The 19,095-nt window shown below is 37.6% G+C and overlaps 1 protein-coding gene across 3 annotated transcripts in view; it reads left to right on the forward strand.

Moving 5' to 3' along the window:
- The window catches only part of LOC121323854 (pleckstrin homology domain-containing family G member 3-like), a 97,821-nt gene that overhangs the window by 9,749 nt on the left and 68,977 nt on the right, over window positions 1-19,095 (forward strand). Inside the window, exons 2-4 of one of the 3 annotated variants that reach the window (XM_041265137.1) lie at window positions 2,408-2,489; window positions 3,015-3,187; window positions 8,437-8,489. The exons of 1 other annotated variant lie outside the window; for it this stretch is intronic. In XM_041265137.1, the coding sequence (XP_041121071.1) occupies window positions 8,441-8,489 (49 nt within the window). In that variant the 5' untranslated portion in view covers window positions 2,408-2,489; window positions 3,015-3,187; window positions 8,437-8,440. The remainder of the gene's footprint in view (window positions 1-2,407; window positions 2,490-3,014; window positions 3,188-8,436; window positions 8,490-19,095) is intronic. One more of the 3 variants, XM_041265136.1, reaches the window with a different exon arrangement.

Here is a 19,095-nt window from a genome sequence, read left to right on the forward strand (position 1 = left end):
AACTTGTGTTTAGTTGGGCGCAGTAATATATAATATGGGTCTTGTGTTAATAAATAAATGACAGGGCTATGCACATTATGTGATTGTGAAAAAGGGAATGTTGATGTGGGTGGATGGCAGCTGTAATAACAATGACACAATTGTGTCCAACAGGTGCTAACAGAGTAGCAGAAATGTTTGCGTAAAAGCAGTTATCTCCCTTGAGTAATTTGCTTCTTACTCTAGAGGTTAAGGTGTCCCGCCAGGACAGGGACTGTCTGAAATTCCTGGTGCCACTCATGGATGCCTGAGTAAAAGTTTAGTACTAAATAAGGTTGCAAGAAAGTGTTTGTCTACAAGGAAGGATTCAAGATTGCAATCATAATTGTGAACACTTACTGCACACTGATAATAGGCATGACAAAGATCCCATTTAAAGGAAAGCAATTTCAGAGTAACATTGCAAATGATGATTTAACTGCTACGAACTTTGATGTTTCTCACAAAGGAGGGATAGCTCCTACCACACACACACACACACACACACACACACACACAAGTTGTCTGTGTCATCTAGTGCCAACATTTTAAATGCTTTCCTGTTCATTTGTAGTCCACTGTTTCTCCCATTCCCACCTAAACCATGGTAATAGGATATTCGCTTATTAAATGTACTTTAAATTGAAAACACACTTTAAATTGAAAACACATCAAATTGACTTAATAAACTGCATATGAAACGTTTCCATCTCTAGTGCACTGTATACATATTAATAAGGCAGTGAGCCAAAATGTCAAACACTGGAAAAAACGTTTCAGACTCGCCACAAGTCAGTGTTTACTTGCCTCTAGTAATATTCATGTCCTGACAATGAGAAGAAAAATACAGAGCTGTAAGTTTTTGTAATTTAACAGTTCAGAGTCTGTTTTTTCATTTTGCAGTTATTGTTTCCTGTGTAATGTTATCAATGTGCACCATGTCACGGTCATGTGTTGCAGGGACGAGACTTTACAGAAATATTAGTTTCTGAAAACCAAATCCTCATGTTTGTAAAACTCCTGAGAATTAAAAAAACAACACACATGTCCCAGGTTAAGATCGTGGAGGCAGCTCTCCAGCAATAACATAATAAAATTACTTCCTGTTCTCTTAATTCCACTTGCCCTGTCCTTTGGGAGTCTTTACAGCATTGTCATATACAGGGCCTTCATGCCATCACCCTGCCTGGGAGTTTTTGTTATTTCTTCCTCTGGCTCCCACACAATTGCTGTACGTTCTCTCTGGCGTTTCCCACACCTTCCAGGCTCACAGTGGGAAAAACTCAAAACCTACAACCTCTGTGCTCTCATTCGGGAAGTGGAGCCAGGGATAACCACAAGCCAAGAAAATGAACTGCTACAGCTTTGTTTTTCCAATTTTTATATATATAAATTTATTTTCCGAAAAAGCATTCTCCTGTGAATTCTGTCACAGCGTAAACCACAGGAAGAGTGTCATGGGAAAATGAAGAAAAGGGATGGAAATCAAACAAATTGTCTATTGCTGCTTTCTTTCATTGATTGGTTTGCAGTGTTTGAAATACAGGATGTAATTTTCAAAGCGTACCAGTTAGCTTTCACTAGGGGTTCCTTTCAGAACAGTATCAGAATGTAATCTCTGTTTACTTATTAGATTTCCTGTACACTGCTGGGAGGGTGTTGGAGGTAAGCAATGTTCACGTGATGAATCTCTGTGGGTTTCGTTTCCTATCCAATAGGATAACTGGGGGGGCTGATCAGCTAACCACCATGGTAATCTACATGGCTATCTTCAATCATTTCTTAACCTTTTAAGGAGTTACCCCTATCCAGACTGACAGCCAGAATCTCTGTACCTACAGTACTGTCAGTTTTGGTTGAATTAATTAAACGTTTTGTACTGTGCTTCAAGACCAGAACATTTACCTGGTGCATCCAGCTAATTCGCTGGAGACCTGGGTTTAAACTCTCTGTCTTTATTAATACAGTACATTTATTTTGGTTTTGAAACATTTGAAGTTGTTTTTGTTCAGAAAAGGGAGCACAATTTTCATCTGCCACAAAAGATTATGGCAAAAACAGATGTGTCCAGTGATGTTACTGTTGGTGGTGGACTGTTTTTAGTGTAATGTTTAAACTTCAAGAATTGATATTTTTAAACTTTAAAACCAGTTTGAATTAATGCAACCAATATTTTTTTATTTTATTAAATGCAATATGTATATGTAAAATAATACATGTGTATATTATAGAAAATGAATTACTGTTGTATTTTGAACTAAATAAATCCTGTATTTTTTTAAAATTTCGACACAATGAATACTTCTAAATGCATGTGTAAATGCTTGACTGCACTTCCTGCTAAAACCTGACTTGACACACCTGCATATTCTCTGGTCTGTTTTTCAAGTGCTCTCTAGATAAGCTGTTGCCTATGCTGGTGAATTTCTGGAGGTTTAGATTTCAACTCCCAATACATTTATTTATTTAAGGTAAGAGTTGTCTTATAGTATTTTGTACAAATTAATTTGTTTGTGGGTGTGTATACTGTATAGCTGGTGTACTTGTTAATCTCCACGGTGGTGAAATTATTTGGTTGCTGAATTGTAATGGTTACTACAGCGAGTGCATGCAGCTTTACTCCTATCACGTAGCACTGTTCATGAGGGAGACTGCAGCTATTTCTGTTTTGGCTTCTTATCAGTGAGCATAATGACAGATGGAGCTATTCAGCAAATAAATGCAGAGGGGGATTAAAGAAAGATTTATCGACATGAAAAAAAGCAGAAAAGATGAAAGCCTAATTGCCTCTCTGAGGTCATTCTCTTAATCTGTCTCGTTTCTGAAACTCTTTCTCAAGCATCTGCCTCCAATTAGACAACATGCTCTACTTGAGCTCCAAAGCAAGTTCAAATTCAGGAACAGGAGATATGCTGAATAATTGCCTTGTCTTTGCAGGTACTTTTTTGGTGGGGAAATTGTAGCAGTAAGAAGTAATTTGTACTTGTTTCTTGCAGGAGATCTGGTCTGGGTCCAACTGTATGGGCTGGGTAATTCACTTTCCCTGGATCATCTGTTTCTGGGTTAATTTTACAGTAGGAACTCAAGTGAAGTCAGCCCTTTTATAGTAAACCATATCAGCTGTACTCTGATTGGAACCAGAGGAACCAGATGCTGAAAAAACAATTGGGTGAAGTATTTTTTTATTCTGTGTCCAACTGGTAATGTACTGGTTTTGGAAAATATGCAAAAAACAATCAAACGATATCCACACTTTTGGACTTGTATCACGTGAAAGAAGTATCACATTTAGGTATATTTCAATGAAACGTTTGCAATGTTGGTTTGTTTAGGAAGTCAAGGCAGTCACTTCTAAGGGGTCCCCAGCCTGAAATGTTTTAAGAATGTCTTTTCTAACCATTGGACCATTATTGATTCAACTACAATGCCACTGTGCAACACTCATTGATGTACTACAACAACCAAGGGAACTGCAGGCACGGGGTGAAACTTTGAAGTCGCTTTGGTTGAGTAAACTTTGGATAAGTCCCTTTTCACTTCGTTGAGGAGCATGATCAGATGGGTCATCTGAACGCTGTGCATTGTTTATTGTGAGCGTGTGTGTTTTGCATTGTGCTTGTGGAGTATTACTAAATGCTGAATTGCGGGTTTGTAGAATACGGGCTTTGTCTACTTGCTGTGTGCCAGTCATGTGATTGGTGGAAAGGCAGTGTTTTCTTGTTTGTTTATTGTGGCCATCCAGTCACTTGTTAACCCTATCCACTTGACTGGGATAGAGAGCAGTGGCCACTACAGCCTTGCCTCACTGGGCTACAACACTATTAAACAACCCCCTCTAAAGTCCAGTGCTAGCTTGACCTAAACTGCGGAGAAAATGTGGCTTGTCTTGCTTGTTTATATGTAATGGTTTAGTTCCACTTGGCACCCTTTCCCAGAGCCATCTTATGTCCTTTTTATAGGATAATTTTCAACTGTATAGGGCAGAAACCACAGTTATGTGCAGTAGTAGTGCTTCATTGTTGGGTACAAGTTTAGTTAGTAGTTGCCGCACCCCAGAAAATAGTTTAGTCACTGGGACTGAGTAGTCCTGTAAAAAAGCACCCTACCTTGTAGAGTGTTCTGCAAGCTATTGAGCATATGGACATTTTGTTATTCTACATACCGTGAGTATTAGTCATGGTGATCTACTGTTTTGTGGTATTGACGCCTCATTGGATGTAAATATTGCAAACTGCTTCCCAGAATGTAATGACTTCAGGTTGTGTAGCCATTTGTAATGACACTTTGTTCTATCAGTGGTGGCTCATCATGAGGCTACGGAGGCTAAGCCTGCATGTCATTTTGTAAAAGTTAAAAAAAGCTTACTTTACATCATGCTTTGCAAGGTGTACTGTATTGCTATTGGCTAACATGTAGCCTCAAATGGGTGGGATTCTGTGTGTCTTCCACCTGCAATCACCCTCTGCCTGTCAAGTTGTACTTTATTATTAGCATTGCTTACACGATGCAAGCTTGCGGCTAGCCTCTACCACTCATAATTAGACTTAATCTTGACGTGTCTGTTTGCCAGGCAGGTTATGGGTCAGATTTCCGTATAAAGTACGTAGTATATTTTTTAGTTGTGTGTGTGTCTAATATATGCATATTTTATATATAATATATATATATATATATATATATATATATTATATATATATATATATATATATTATATATATATATATAATTTTATATATAATTCTATGAGGAAATTAAAATATGCGGTAAATTGAGGAAAAAGTAAGAATAAAAAATAATAAAGGTTGGCCAAAGCCTAAATTGGACCTTCTTCAACAGGGTGAAAACAAAAACAAACAAAACAAAACAAAATTGACTTTTTAATTGCTCATGGTACAATAAAAGGAAAAGGTTGATTCTGATTATTCGCAAGTTAGATTTTTCATACCGGCTCTTCGTCTTTCCCATGGATTTCTGTGGGCTACAGTAAAAAAAAAAAAACATTCTGTTCTGAAGTCAACATGTCATCATGCCCCAGAACTTCTTTTGAAAGACAACTTGTTTATAATAACAGCTTGTTTACTGCTTTTTCCATCCAGCTGAAGAAGAACTTCTAGTTTGAAATGTCCTGATATAATAGGTTTTCTATCAATTATTCTCTTTCGTGTACCTACATGACCTTTTTCTTTTTGATTTTCCACCTTATGGTACACAGGGGTTTTCCTTTTTGAAAATTATATCTAATATACAAAAAGCAGGTTTTGTCGTTAGTCAGGAGCCGCTACTGTATTCTACATGCTATAAATATAGGTGGCCTTTTTCCTAAAATTCAAACTTAAGAGAAATGTATAGGCTGAAATATGTAGCATTGCAGTATTAAATTTGCAGCCATAGATGTGTGATAGGATTAGGATTATATAAATCCATAGGATTATATAAGGTCACTTTTTGAATGATGCACAGCCCCTACCGTTTCAAATTAATAGGAGAAGGACTTGCATAAACATTTGACACTGAGAGTGCCCAGGTCTCTTCAGTACCCAGCTAAACGTTCATTGTGCTTTGGGGCCATAGCTGTGAGTTACTGGGCCTCTCTCAGACCTGCCTGCTGCTGGTGCTGCTGCTTTCTCTGCCTGTATAATCGCAGCTGGCAGGTTGTCTCAGGAATTCAGGGAATGGCCTCACAGACCACCACAGTTTCAGTCCAGCTGGAAGCACGCATGTTCGCAGGAGACTGGCACAAGCTGGCACAGAATACTTAACTGCGCTGTTCCTAGGAATGGAGGGAATGTATCCTTTACTGATGACTAGTTTCCAGGCGAACCGAGGATGCCCCATTTATTCCAGTCCGATTACAGAAAATAGGTCCTTTCTACTCCTACTGCCTATGTTAAGGAAAAATAAAGAACATATAGAATGATTTAAGGTTCTGCTTCTCATCATGTAGGAGCATGAAGTTGTACAGTGTAAAACACCCAACCTAATGTTGCATTGTGGCTGCTTCTTTAAAACCTATAAACCATATGATGTAGTAAGACCTATGTGCTTCTGCGAGCAAGCCCCTGCAAGAACAATCTGTTTAGGTAGAATGTTCTGCTAAGTAAAAAGAAACGTGAGTCCTTATAAAAGTTTACCATGGTAATTTTGCAATGTCCCCCATGCTATTTCTTTAGTTATACTGCACATTTGCCATTTTTTTTTTCCTGTGGTTTGCCATGTGTTTTTTTAATATGCTTTAACATCTTGGCTTTACAATGCTTGCCTATGGTTTACCGAGGCTTTCACAAGGCTCTATTATGTCTAGCTATGCTTTTACCATAAGATAGGTAGATAGATAGATAGAGAGATTTTTTGTGTTGAGAGTGTTTGCTTTTTTCTTGGGGAAATGAAAGATTTAAAGCTCCCAAATAGTTTCACACATTGTATTCCACTTGAATCTGCCTGCTACTAAATAAGTGAACACAGTGGTTAGTACTGCAGTGTCACACAGTCCTGCTCAGTTTGGGCTGAGGTGTGATGTCGGTTACTGTTTGCAACATTCTTCCAGTTTATCCTTCTGTGAATTTTGCTTTCCCGTTTTGTTAATTTCCTTTTTAAAGCTGTATTGTCAGTGAGTTGTGAATGTTATTAAATGCAGCCTATGCGTTTCACTGTAACTCTGAAGTAAATTTTGTTAACACTATATGCAGGCAATATTTTCAGGGATTTTTGGATAACAACTGTAACTAGTGTGTGTTTTAATTTCTGTTGAAGTGTGACACACTATCTTTTATTCCACATCACAAAAAACACACGTCCTAATGAGCAGTCTCTGCTTGGGAGGAGTAGCGAGTTTCAGAATTGAGGCTCTCATGGTGTGTAGCCACATGTCAGTCACCTTTTAATGAGCACTAAAATCCTGAATAATAATAAGAAACCAATGAAGGGACAGCAATACAATGAGAGAGAGAGTCTCAGGATACAGCTGGATAGAGGGCAGGCGCCACCAGCAATGTATTAGCCCATTAACACTGGAAAAGCTGCCAAGCCTGTTCTTCACAACAGAACAGTGAGAATCAAATGAATAAAAAATGATGTCGGTGCTCAGAGCGAGGCATAACATCAGACAGGAGATAGTGAGCTTTACTAGCCAGCACCTCATCGGAAAAGTCTTTCAGTCAAAGGGCGTGGGGAGAGGTACGAGTCTTACGTTCTTGTTTTTGTTGACTTGGAATATAAGAAGTTTGAGAATGAGAAAAGGCCATTCGGCCCATCCCCATCAAGGCTCATCACCTGTTGTCGCACTACTTTCCTCTGGGTGGGGGGCTAAAGCACAGACTCTAGTCCTTTTATTTAATTCATTTTTTTTCTTCCCAGTGTTTTATATCCTACTACTTCACCTGGTAGGCTATTCCATGCATTCATAACTCTCGAATGTATGGATTTTATTATTCTATAATATTTGTGTAATGTTGTGTAATATTTACAATAAACTCACTATTTCTAATTGTCTTCCAGTTGTCTTCACACTAGTCAAAATGAATTGTATTATTTATTTGATATTGTTAAGTCATTAATAACTCTTGGCAGTAATTCCAACTCCTGGAGATTTATTTTTTCTATACAAATACAAGCACCTCTTACAGTTTTTTTTACAGTCCAGTTTTTTTTTGTGTGTTTTTTTCATAATAGCAGTGATTGTAGCTTATATTATGTGAGAAAGAAAACATAACACTTAAAACAATATCAGTCTCCCCCTCCCCCACATTTTGAAATGAGCAATCCTGTTTATAACCTCCTACTGCTGCAAGTTTCAAGTAGATTGTGCCCCTACAGCAATAAAAAGTAAAAATAAAAAATTAGGAACGTTAAAAACTAGACAAGATTGAGGAATGAGTTAACGGGCAGCTATTTTTTCCATTCCATCATTTGTTTCTTTGTGTACAGAGCCAGTTTTAATGTACGTTTGTGATTGATTGTGTGTTGGGATATTTTGGGGGGGGGGGGGGGGGGGCGGATTGTGCAGACCTGCGTAATCCTGCCTGTGTTTGTGTGCGTGCCGAGGCAAATACAGAATTCTCCCACAGACCCAAGGTTTTCACAGTGTGTTTGTGTGTTTCCCCAGCTGTGTTAGCGATCACTTTCATTAACGCCCCTCCTGCAGATGTCGCACAGGACTGGTTCACAAACACTCCGCTGCTTTCATTAGAGAGTTAGGACTGCAGCCAAGAGTTTCTTTCACCAAACCCTTCCCAATGAGATCATCGAATGTTGGCAGTATGGAGGACTGTCCATTTGTTTTAATATTGGGGACCTCTTTTAGGGAGGATATTTCTGTGGCAGTGGAAATAAAAGAAATGTTGCATAATTAACACTGTTTTAACACTTCTAATAATAGAGAAAGCCCTACTTAACAATAACGTCCCCTTCTTATCTTTCCAGTGTCATGCCAGAAGGATCACTCAGTGCTCTGTATGAGGTGCCAATGGGCGAAGGTAAGTGAGCACATTCCTGTGTACAGTGTACTACCACCTTATGGTTGCAGCTTTTATAAAAACCTGGCAGCACTAAATTGGTGCAGTTGCTTTTATTTTAGATCAGTGCCAAAAAGGCACGGTGAAGAAGTCCTTGTTGCATAATGATCACAACGTGTGCTTATTTAGCCCTTGTACCTGTCATTGTACATGCAGATGTATTTGCAGTTATGCAGCTCCTTTACAAACGCTATTATACATGTACACTGGCAAACATTTGAATATTCAAACAAACACTCGTTTGTAATGTATCCATTTCTATAACTGTATCAGTGTTTTATTAAAAACAGCATGTTTGCCCTAGCGCAAAAATATACTATAATACAGCGCACATTCTGTAAACGGCAGCTATTTTAGAGCAGTGGCGCAGCAAGGACAACTGTTTAATGCTGCAGTGGCTAAGAGGCAAATCCCAAACCTGCTAGCTAAAGAGACAAGCCTGAACAGTGCTGCCCTCTAGTGCTTTAAAGATGCAGAGGAAACAAATCAAAGCCCTGCTAAACTTTGTAATGTTGTTAATGACTGTCTAGCTACCTAGATACCTGTTTTCTGCAAACATAAGGTTGTAGGTATAGTAATGAGATGAACTAAAGGAAGCAAAGGTAGCATTGATATCACTTGGTAATTTTGCTTTGGTACCACCTTATTTCATTTTAATGCATACGTTTGCTTTAAAGATACATGACCCCAAACTAAGTTAAACTGCTAAATTGTCAAAGGATGCAGTGTTGACTTGCAGTGTTAAACATGAATTAGATGTATTAGATTCAGAAATAATCTAGCAGACTCACTCAATGCCTTCCATTCGAGTGATTTGAGTAGAGTACCTACCAGTTGGCAGCCAGATTGACATCTTCCCAATCATCTCTCAATTAAAACTGGGAATAAAAACTCCCACTAGTGTGGTTTTTGACAGGGCTCTGTTGATATGCATCAGTTTTTGTTTTCAATTCTTTTCTAGTTTTCAAAAAATATTCAGATTATTATTATTATTATTATTATATTATTATTATTATTATTATTACAGGTGGTTCCTTAACCCCGAAGCTAGGGGTTATTTGTCTAAGAAGGTTATTTGTCTTTTTTGCCTTACCTGTCAGTCCTTACACATTTATTTTCTGTCTCTGGCTCAGGTAGCAGAACTCTGCTGAGCAGCTTATAACATTTACCTAATGTTCTGTGTTAGTGTTTTTCATGTCTAAATTTTTCTTTTGTAGGAAAAAAAAACATCCTTTTTCCAAATAAAATAATAATTTAATAAATAATAATAATAATAGATACCCCCCCCCCCCCCCCCCCCCCCCCCCCCCCACCCCACACACACACACACACACACACACACACCCACACACACACACCTGAATTGGATTATCTGCCATTGAAAAAAACGCTTAGTCCACATTTTGAGATGCACTCAAAAAAAGCTCTGTGTTGGAAACGACCCATAAGCTTTGGGTTTGTACACCTGAAATGCTGTTAATGCAGGACCTTAAGCAAGGATTGGAATGTGTGGTTTAAGGGAATCAGGTGCATATTAAACTTTATTATTAACCAGCGCAGCAGCTCTTAAAAGAAAAAATGATGACCTACGTTTTATTTTTCCATTTCTGGGAGTATTAAATGCAGTGCTAGAATGTCTAATTTCTTTTGCATTAAATGGATGAAAATATGAAAAAGGGTGGTGTTAATGTGCAAAGAATCGGTGGCATTCCCTCATTTTAACACCCTATGAAGTGATTTTTAAGAATCTTGTCAGAATCCCCTGTCTTAATATGCTCTGGACTAGTTTGTTACAACAAGAATGCTCAGAATGTTTTGTGCTGCCCCTCACTGGTAATGGATGTGGTGGAATTTTACCACCCCAGGATTTAGGAATTCCTCTGTCAATAGCTTTCTTTTTGTTTTTATATGCCTGTTTTTTGTCACTGTCACTGCGAAAGGCGGCTGGCTTGCATTCTAGGGGCTTGCACTGGCAGACAACATGTTAACAGCTGGTTGGTTAATGGCAGTGTTGAATGGATAGGGAGAATTAAATTGTCCAAATGAAATGACTAAGGAAGTGGCAAGCTTGTTTACAGAGCTTTCTTTAAAGAGTGAGTAGTGGAGTTGTGAAAAATGTAGCATTAATTACAAGTGGGCATTTTGAAAAACAGCTTTGAAACCGACTGTGTAAAAACCTGTCAGGATGTTAGCAATGAAAAGAAAAATGACAGGTCCGTTATTTAAACAGCTGTAGCAACACGTGGGGACGTGTTGGGCAAAATTTTTTTGAAACCCCTCTGCTTTCTCTTTTAACCTTATGTAGTTCCAGATACCATGTTATAAAATCAAAAATCTTTTCTCTAACATGTTCATGAGAAAACTGCACTTTTGAAACCTATCAAACTGATTGAAGTGCACTTCAGATCAGAATTATTTTGTTAGATAAAATCACTTTATATTTCTATCTGATTTTGGCAAACAAGCATTTGTCCTGGCCAGTATTGAAGGCTCACTCAAAATAACTGTGAAATCTCGTTCTGCATTGGCTTCAGTCCCACCTCCAACACTTTCATCCTGTATTGAACTTGTTATGTCAAGTTTAGCAGAAATACTTGATATAGTTTTTAGCCTGCCTAAATCTGTATACTGGGCACTGCCTTTTAAAACAATAATATAATGTTGCTTTTTCACTGTAGGTTTAGAAATTCTACGATTTGCATTGAAAGCATTTGTGTTACTGGGGGACTCGTTTGCAGGTCTGGGTTTTTTTGGGTCACTGCACATATAGTGTGTGCAAGTACCCTAGTCTTGCTGTGACACAAACAGCCTTGTCCAAACTCTTAATTCAATATTTGGTATACATGGTTTTAGGGGAAAAACCCGAAAAATTATGTGAACTTAAATGCTTAAAATGCTTTTTAAATATTCATATCTTGGGGAGGTGCTGGTGGTGCAGTCAGTTTTCTGTTCTGGAGGCATGGGGGCCTGGTTTTCTACAATAGGCAAATCTATTAAATGCTGTTTGCCCACTTTGGAAAATCAGACTCCAGGCCAATACATGAATTGTAGGCCTTGGTCTCAATTTAGCATACAGTAGTTAACATCACAAAGTGTTTTATTTTTATATTTGTGTATAGTTCTGTTTTTCTCAGATAACTTGTGTTATTTAAGTAAAGAAACTACCCACAAGTTATCATACTGTTGGATTTCCCTTGGAGATGCTGGTGCGTGTTACCAGCTGGAGAAGGGTCGTACTGAATACGTAATGTTATTTTGTTTAGTAGGTAATATCTCTTTTTTTATTTTCACTGTGAGTATACATTGTTACAGCTGTAACATTTAAGTAAATGCAAACCTTGCAAGTACAGTTGACAAAGTGCCCCCTCACTCTTGCAAAAGACTAGTCCTCTGACCTAAAACAACACTTAAGTGATGCGTAAATGGGGTGAATAGCTGACGTGCAGTGTTTTATTACCACCAATTAACCTAACATTGAGCAGACCAAAAATCGCTTCTTTAAAAGTACATTTATAAAGCTGAATGTTGACATTTGTCAATTTAATGTTCTACACAGCTGCATCCTGAAATGCTGAAAACATAGGAAATTGTTTTTAAAACCAGACAGGAATTCAACAAGTACAAATCACGACCTTCTCTTAGTGTAGTATCTTATCGGAAAACCTAATCCCGGTTTTTTATATGAGGATTTACTTGGGTCAAGGAATAATACTTGAGAAACCTTCAAGATGATCAAATTTATCTTTTTGATAATAGCTATCAAATAAACACAGATTGTTTCTTTGAAATCTTGATTTAAAACACAGAAACCACGGAGGTTGAGGTATTTTTTAGCGGCCCCCCAAATCTCGGTCACAGTATGACCAAATTCATCCATTCCCCGCTTTTCAGTTTTGTTTTTGGAAGTTTGTACCTATACCAGTTTACAAGTTCATAAACAAGTTTTAAGAGGAAATCGTTGCCAGTAATCTGCAGTTAGACAGCAAAGTGTTATGAAACCCTACTGTTTTATAGTGACCAGAACACTCCCTCCACCCCAACAGTAATTTAAGAAGTTCACTATGCTTTTCCATGGGACAAAATATAGCTAGTTGCATTCAATTGTAAACCTATGTAGTAGTCAAGCAGCATAGTGAGTGACCCCATGTAAACTTATGGGGTGGTGGTGGTGGTTTGTGTACACCACCTGTATACGCTTTGCAAATACACTTGATAAATTGCTTGTTCAAATATATACTGCCCAGCAGAAATGTGAGTAACAACTTGAAAACACCCCACTGGTTTACTATGCATAGACAGTTTTGTGTTAGTCCTGTTTCTCACCATTGTGCATAATTACAACTCCCACTGAGAGAGGTGGGCTGGGATGAGATGTAGACTTCCCTGTAGTTCCAGTCTGTGGCGGGGTTATTTCTAAAATGTGTTGACGTTTACTCTGGAAATGGTTGCGTAGAAGACCCCTTGATTGATTTTAAGGAAATCGGCAGCAGTAGTCCTCGTGGTTTTTCCTGTCTCCATGTGTAGTTGATGGAAGTATTTGTGCCCATTCTTATTGTAAAGAGAACTGACGGCATGTATACATCTTCTAGGCACTTAATGAAACAAGTACACTGATAGAAGTTGAGCTGTTAATTTGCTTCCTTTTAAAATTTTCAAAACACAAGAAGCTCTGTGATGTATATTTGTTTTGAAAGGGAATCTTTTCTTATTACATAAGAACATAAGAAAGTTTACAAACGAGAGAAGACCATTCGGCCCATTTTGCTCGTTTGGTTGTTAGTCGCTTATTGATCCCAGAATCTCATCAAGCAGCTTCTGGAAGGATCCCACAGTGTCAGCTTCAACAACATTACTGGGGAGTTGATTCCAGACCCTCACGATTCTCTGTGTAAAAAAGTGTCTCCTATTTTCTGTTCTGAATGTCCCTTTTGTCCAATCTCCATTTGTGACCCCTGGTCCTTGTTTCTTTTTTCAGGCTGAAAAAGTCCCTTGGGTCGACACTGTCAATACCTTTTTAGAATTTTGAATGTCTGACTTAGGTCGCCGCATAGTCTTCTTTGTTCAAGACTAAATAGATTCAATTCTTTTAGCCTGTCTGCATATGACATGCCTTTTAAACCCGGAATAATTCTGGTCGCTCTTCTTCGCACTCTTTCTAGAGCAGCAATATCCTTTTTGTAGCGAGGTGACCAGGTCTGAACACAGTATTCAAGATGAGGTCTTACAAGTGCATTGTACAGTGTTAACATTACTTCCCTTTATTTAAATTCAACACTTTTCACAATGTATCTGAGCATCTTGTTGGCCTTTTTTTTTTTTTTTTTTTTTGTAGCCTCCCCATATTGTCTAGATAGACATTTCTGAGTCAAGAAAAACTCCTAGGTCTTTTTCATAGATTCCTTCTCCAATTTCAGTATCTCCCATATGATATTTATAACGCACATTACCTTACGCTTTTCTCTATTAAATGTCATTTGCCATGTCTCTGCCCAGTTCTGAATCTTGGCTAGATCATTTTGAATGACCTTTGCTGCTGCAACAGTGTTTGCCACTCCTATTTTTGTGTTGTCTGCGAATTTAACAAGTTTGCTTACTATACCAGAATCTAAATCATTAGTGTAGATTAGGAATAGCAGAGGACCTAATACTGATCCCTGTGGTACTCCACTGGTTACCACACTCCATTCTGAGGTTTCTCCTCTAATCAGTACTTTCTGTTTTCTACATGTTAACCACTTCCTAATCCATGTACATCTGTTTCCTTGAATCCCAACTGTGTTCAGTTTGAGAATTAATCTTTTGTGCGGGACTTTGTCAAAAGCTTTCTGGAAATCTAAATAAACCATGTCATATGCTTTGCAATTATCCATTATTGATGTTGCATCCTCAAAAAAATCAAGCAGGTTAGTTAGACACGATCTCCCTTCCCTAAAACCATGTTGACTGTCTCCCAGGATACTGTTTATATATAGGTAATTTTCCATTTTGGATCTTATTATAGTTTCCATAAGTTTGCATATAATAGAAGTCAGGTTTATTGGTCTGTAGTTACCTGGTTCAGTTTTTTTTTCCCTTTTTGTGGATCGGTATTACGTTTGCAATTTTCCAGTCTGTCGGTACAACCCCTGTGTCAAGTGACTGTAGCATGCTCTTGGTTAGCGGTTTGTAAATAACTTCTTTCAATTCTTTGAGTACTATTGGAAGGATCTCACCTGGCCCAGGGGATTTGTTTATTTTAAGAGCTCCTAGTCCCTTAACACTTCTGCCTCGGTTATGCTAAAGTTATTTAAAACAGGATAGGAACTGGATGACATGTGGGGCATGTTGTCCATATCCTCCTGTGTAAAAACTTGTGAAAAGTAATCATTTTAATATATTTGCTATTTTTCTTCGTTTATGATTTTGTCATTTGTATCTCTTAAACATTTAACCTCCTCTTTGAATGTTCTCTTGCTGTTTTAATATTGGAAAAACATTTTGGAATTGGTTTTATCCCCCTTAGAAATGTTCATTTCTGTTTCTCTCTTGGCCTTTCTAACTTCCTTTTTGACTTGCGTTTGCAGTTCCGTGTACTTTGTTTTTGGTCCTTTTTTAACATTCTGTAAAGTGCTTTTTTTTTTTTGCTGCATATTTTTTTTAATTGATCTATTAAACCATTTTGGCCCAACCCTGTTTAATCCACAGCAGGACTGGCAGTCGAGTATTAAGCAACCACACTGCAGTTCACTTGGGTGAACATTTAAACAAATAAAAACTCATTCAAAGTGACTTTGCCTCGAGCCCCAGGGTGCCACCATGTAGATAGGTGGGCTGAGGGGGAGAAGGCAAGAAAGTGTTGTATTGGTAAAATATTCAGTGGAAACCAGGCTAAATTCTGTCCCTGAACTCCTGAATCTTCTTGGGTACTGTACATGCATATGTCACATACTTTAGCGTTACAGATCTCAAGAAGCTTCATTAATAAAAAAGAAAGGTAACTTTTATATAAATAAGGATTTTTTTGTAGCTTTCCATTTTGATCTGGTGATGTTTATGATGACTACAGTACTCTGTTGGTAGGTGGGGATTTCCAGAATGAGATTTGCTGAAAACAGTTTTTATTTCTTAAAGAATACAAGCCAAGGAAACTGAAGTTTTATTTAAAACATCAACCCATTTACCCCTGCTTCCTTAAAAGAAAACTTGTTAATGGTTACTGGCTGAGATTTTAAAACATTTTTCTATGTGGTTGACAAAGGCATTTTTCACTTTCTTTTAAATGAAAGGCTTTAGAATACCAACTTCACCACAATGCAAAGTGGCCACCAATCTAACACACTGCTTGTTATGTTACACAAATTCAGCATTGTGGCTCTATAAATAATTCTCAGTAAGGAAGGAAGCACAACATCTACAATAACACAACCCTATTGCAATTAAAGTGGATGCAATTTAAATAGGGCTAATTTATTAATTCTCTTGACCACGATTAACTGTTATAACCTTTCCACCACTGCACCCCCTTCTACAGGAATGGCTTGTTCCATTCCATAGGCTCTGTGGCAAAAAAAAACCATTCAACATGACTTTGTGGTTTCCAATACTGCATATAGGCCCTTGTAAAACCACTTTATATTGTATCCTTGTGATGTTAATCTGTAAACTTGATGCAGATTAATGACAACTGTATTATACTGTACTATTTTTAGGTAAAGGGGATTAAAGTACAGTTAACCAAGGTTAAGATCCATGTCTCGGCAGCATTAGCAGCATGCCCCCCCCCCCCCCCCCCCCCCCCCTTCTGTTAAAGATCTTTTGGCTCTTAACTGGTATTTTATACATCCGTATGGAACATGCAGCTGTTTCAAAGACAACACTACAGTAGGTGAAGTTGCTGTTTCCTGGTACAAAATCATCTGTCTTGTAATGGGCTAGCTGCAATGTGCTATGGTTACAGCAAGAGTTTAAACTTTCAGACACTGAAGTGGGAGTCACATTCTGTCATTAAATGAAACAGAGATCACCTTTTTAAAGATCAATGCCGAGCCCCATATGTGTTTTACATATTTCAATTTTCTGAAACGCAGCCTTATCAACCAATAGTGGAAATGTCAATGTGTTGGAAGTCACAAACGCCACAAAATAAGTTAAAGCTTTTACACTGAAATTCATAAAATTGGGTATATGTGTTTTAAAATCCATTCAACAAGTTTTGAATATTACACCCTTTATGTCACAATTGTATATCTCCTTCAGTCACTGTGTGCACAATTGTACCATGTTTTATAATGCCATGCTGACGTATTTGTTAATATTATGGCCTCCTTAGGCCTAACGTTTATTTCAGGAGAATATCTTTTTTAGTACTTTTTTCTTGACAGATGTTTTTCATCTGGTCGATCCTTAGTCGTCTTTTCTCTGAACTCTTCAACTCAACATACAGAACCTACGATGATTAAATGGGCCATTGACCAATAATTTCAAAATCCTTGATTGGAATGACTTTATTTTGAATGGATGCTGTCTGTACTTCTGAGGCTCTGCTGATGGGAAGCATGCAGTTCAGTTATGGCATGCAAATGGATGTGGTGTGGTAGCTACAGAAACAAACCAACAAAGCCTTAAAAGGGAGTGGTGGTTTGTGTAGAGCACAGAAGCCATCATTTCCACTTGTGACGCAGTTTATTGAAGGCGTGTTTTTTCAGTGAATTCCAGAGATATTAGAGTCATGAAGGCTGCTTCGTCAAGGTTGCAGGATTGTTGTTTAATGGATAGATTGCTTATTTTTATTAAACAAGTCGGTATGTTGTTGTTATATAAATGTCAGGTTATATGTTGGCGCGATGTAGTTGGTCTATTTTTCTGCATTCAAATTATGATACTGGCTTTCATTGATTGTTGTGACAATATGTAATGCATACCACAAGTGCTGTAAAAGAAAGTAACTTATCATAACTGCCACCATGTGAATTTTTATATTAACTGAAATGCATTGGAAACAGGAGGCTAGACTGGCAGGTTATTTAAATCTTTTAAAAAATAGGACTGAGATGCAGTCTAGGCCAGTGGACGCCACTTGTGACTCCTACTAGTCCAGTACATCCCAGTTTCTTGTTCCTCCATTTCCTCGGTGCTTGGAATAACACGCAGGAATGGACTGGATATTATAGTCCATATCAGTTGACCCAGCAAGTGCAACGCGAGCTGAAAACAGAGATGTGTTTAACCTAGTGTAGTACCATATATCCTGTTTTTAAAATGCAAATCCATGTTTACCATATCATGTGTTTCTTCTTCTTCAAGAGAGAGAGAGAATTGCTTCTCCAGTTGTGTTAAAACTTGTCAAGTACTTTATCCCAAATTATTGAGAGCAACGAACTCTGGGGTTGTATGAAAGCTTAATGTCTGTTTGTCAGTATGTCTGTGTTACATTTTTCATGTATCTAGAGGCCTGCTTATCCAATTGTGATGAAACTTGCTAAGAAAGTTCTTTAGCACAAGTGAGTGTTGCAAATTAGGGGAAAATGGAGACTGTCATGGCTTGTTTTTAACTAAGTAGTCCCAGCATAAAGCAGCTGTTACTGTACATAAACTTCCACATGAAACAAAATGGTTGAAAATTAATTTTGCAGAGAATTTTAAGGTATGTAATGAGTGGGTCCCGTTTCAAACAGAATAATTAACATTACAGGAAGTGTGGTGGTATTCAAATTTCTCTCTTCAACCACCAGGGAAGTGCGCTACATAATCGATGTTTAGACAAGAACAATTGTTGTATATATATATATATATCTATATATATCTATATATTTAAATAATGATATATCTAATATATTATATATATATATATATATAAATTTTATTATTTTTATCTGTTAAATAAAATAAAAAAAATTAATTCATATTTGGGTTCAAACCTAAAGGATTTGGTACCCAAAAGTTAAAATATAAAATATATCCTTTACCTCATAAAAATGCATACATTTCAGTTTTTTTACATAAATTGTTGGGTTTTTAGGGAAAAAGTTTAGTATTACCACAAACTGTATAGCTTTTAAAATGCTGTTTAAAGAAGATTTTTGTTGTTTATTTTCAAGGTAAGTTTGACAATATAAGAAACCAAGTGAAATCTCCAGCTGTTTTGGCTTGTGCCTTCAGCAGTACACCGACAGACATTTCCACTCTATCTTGGCTATATATTCAGTAGTCAAAACAGTTGTCTACTTAACTTAGTTACTTTTAAGTTATAACATTTATTTTTGATTGAGAGTTTAAGTTATGGATGAAAAAATGACCTTTACGCAATGCACAGTTTGTTACTGTGCACTTTCTTTCCTTTCACTTTGCAGTGCTTGCCTGGTATTTGTACAGTATCCATGATAACAGCACCGTGTGGATGTCCACATGCTGAGGGAGGAGTTGACAGGCTGAGGATTTAAAATTCCTGTTTAAATAGATTGTCAGTTTACCCTGGGGGAGGGAGGGAGGGATGGGTTTAGTCTACTGAGACACTCCTGTATGTGTAGTTTAAGTACACTGCTTTTGTTAATTAAGTGTGAGGTAGAGCCTCCGTCCAGTTGTATCCCTC

Source organism: Polyodon spathula, chromosome 12, assembly GCF_017654505.1.
Source record: "Polyodon spathula isolate WHYD16114869_AA chromosome 12, ASM1765450v1, whole genome shotgun sequence".
NCBI classification, from domain to species: Eukaryota; Metazoa; Chordata; class Actinopteri; order Acipenseriformes; family Polyodontidae; genus Polyodon; species Polyodon spathula.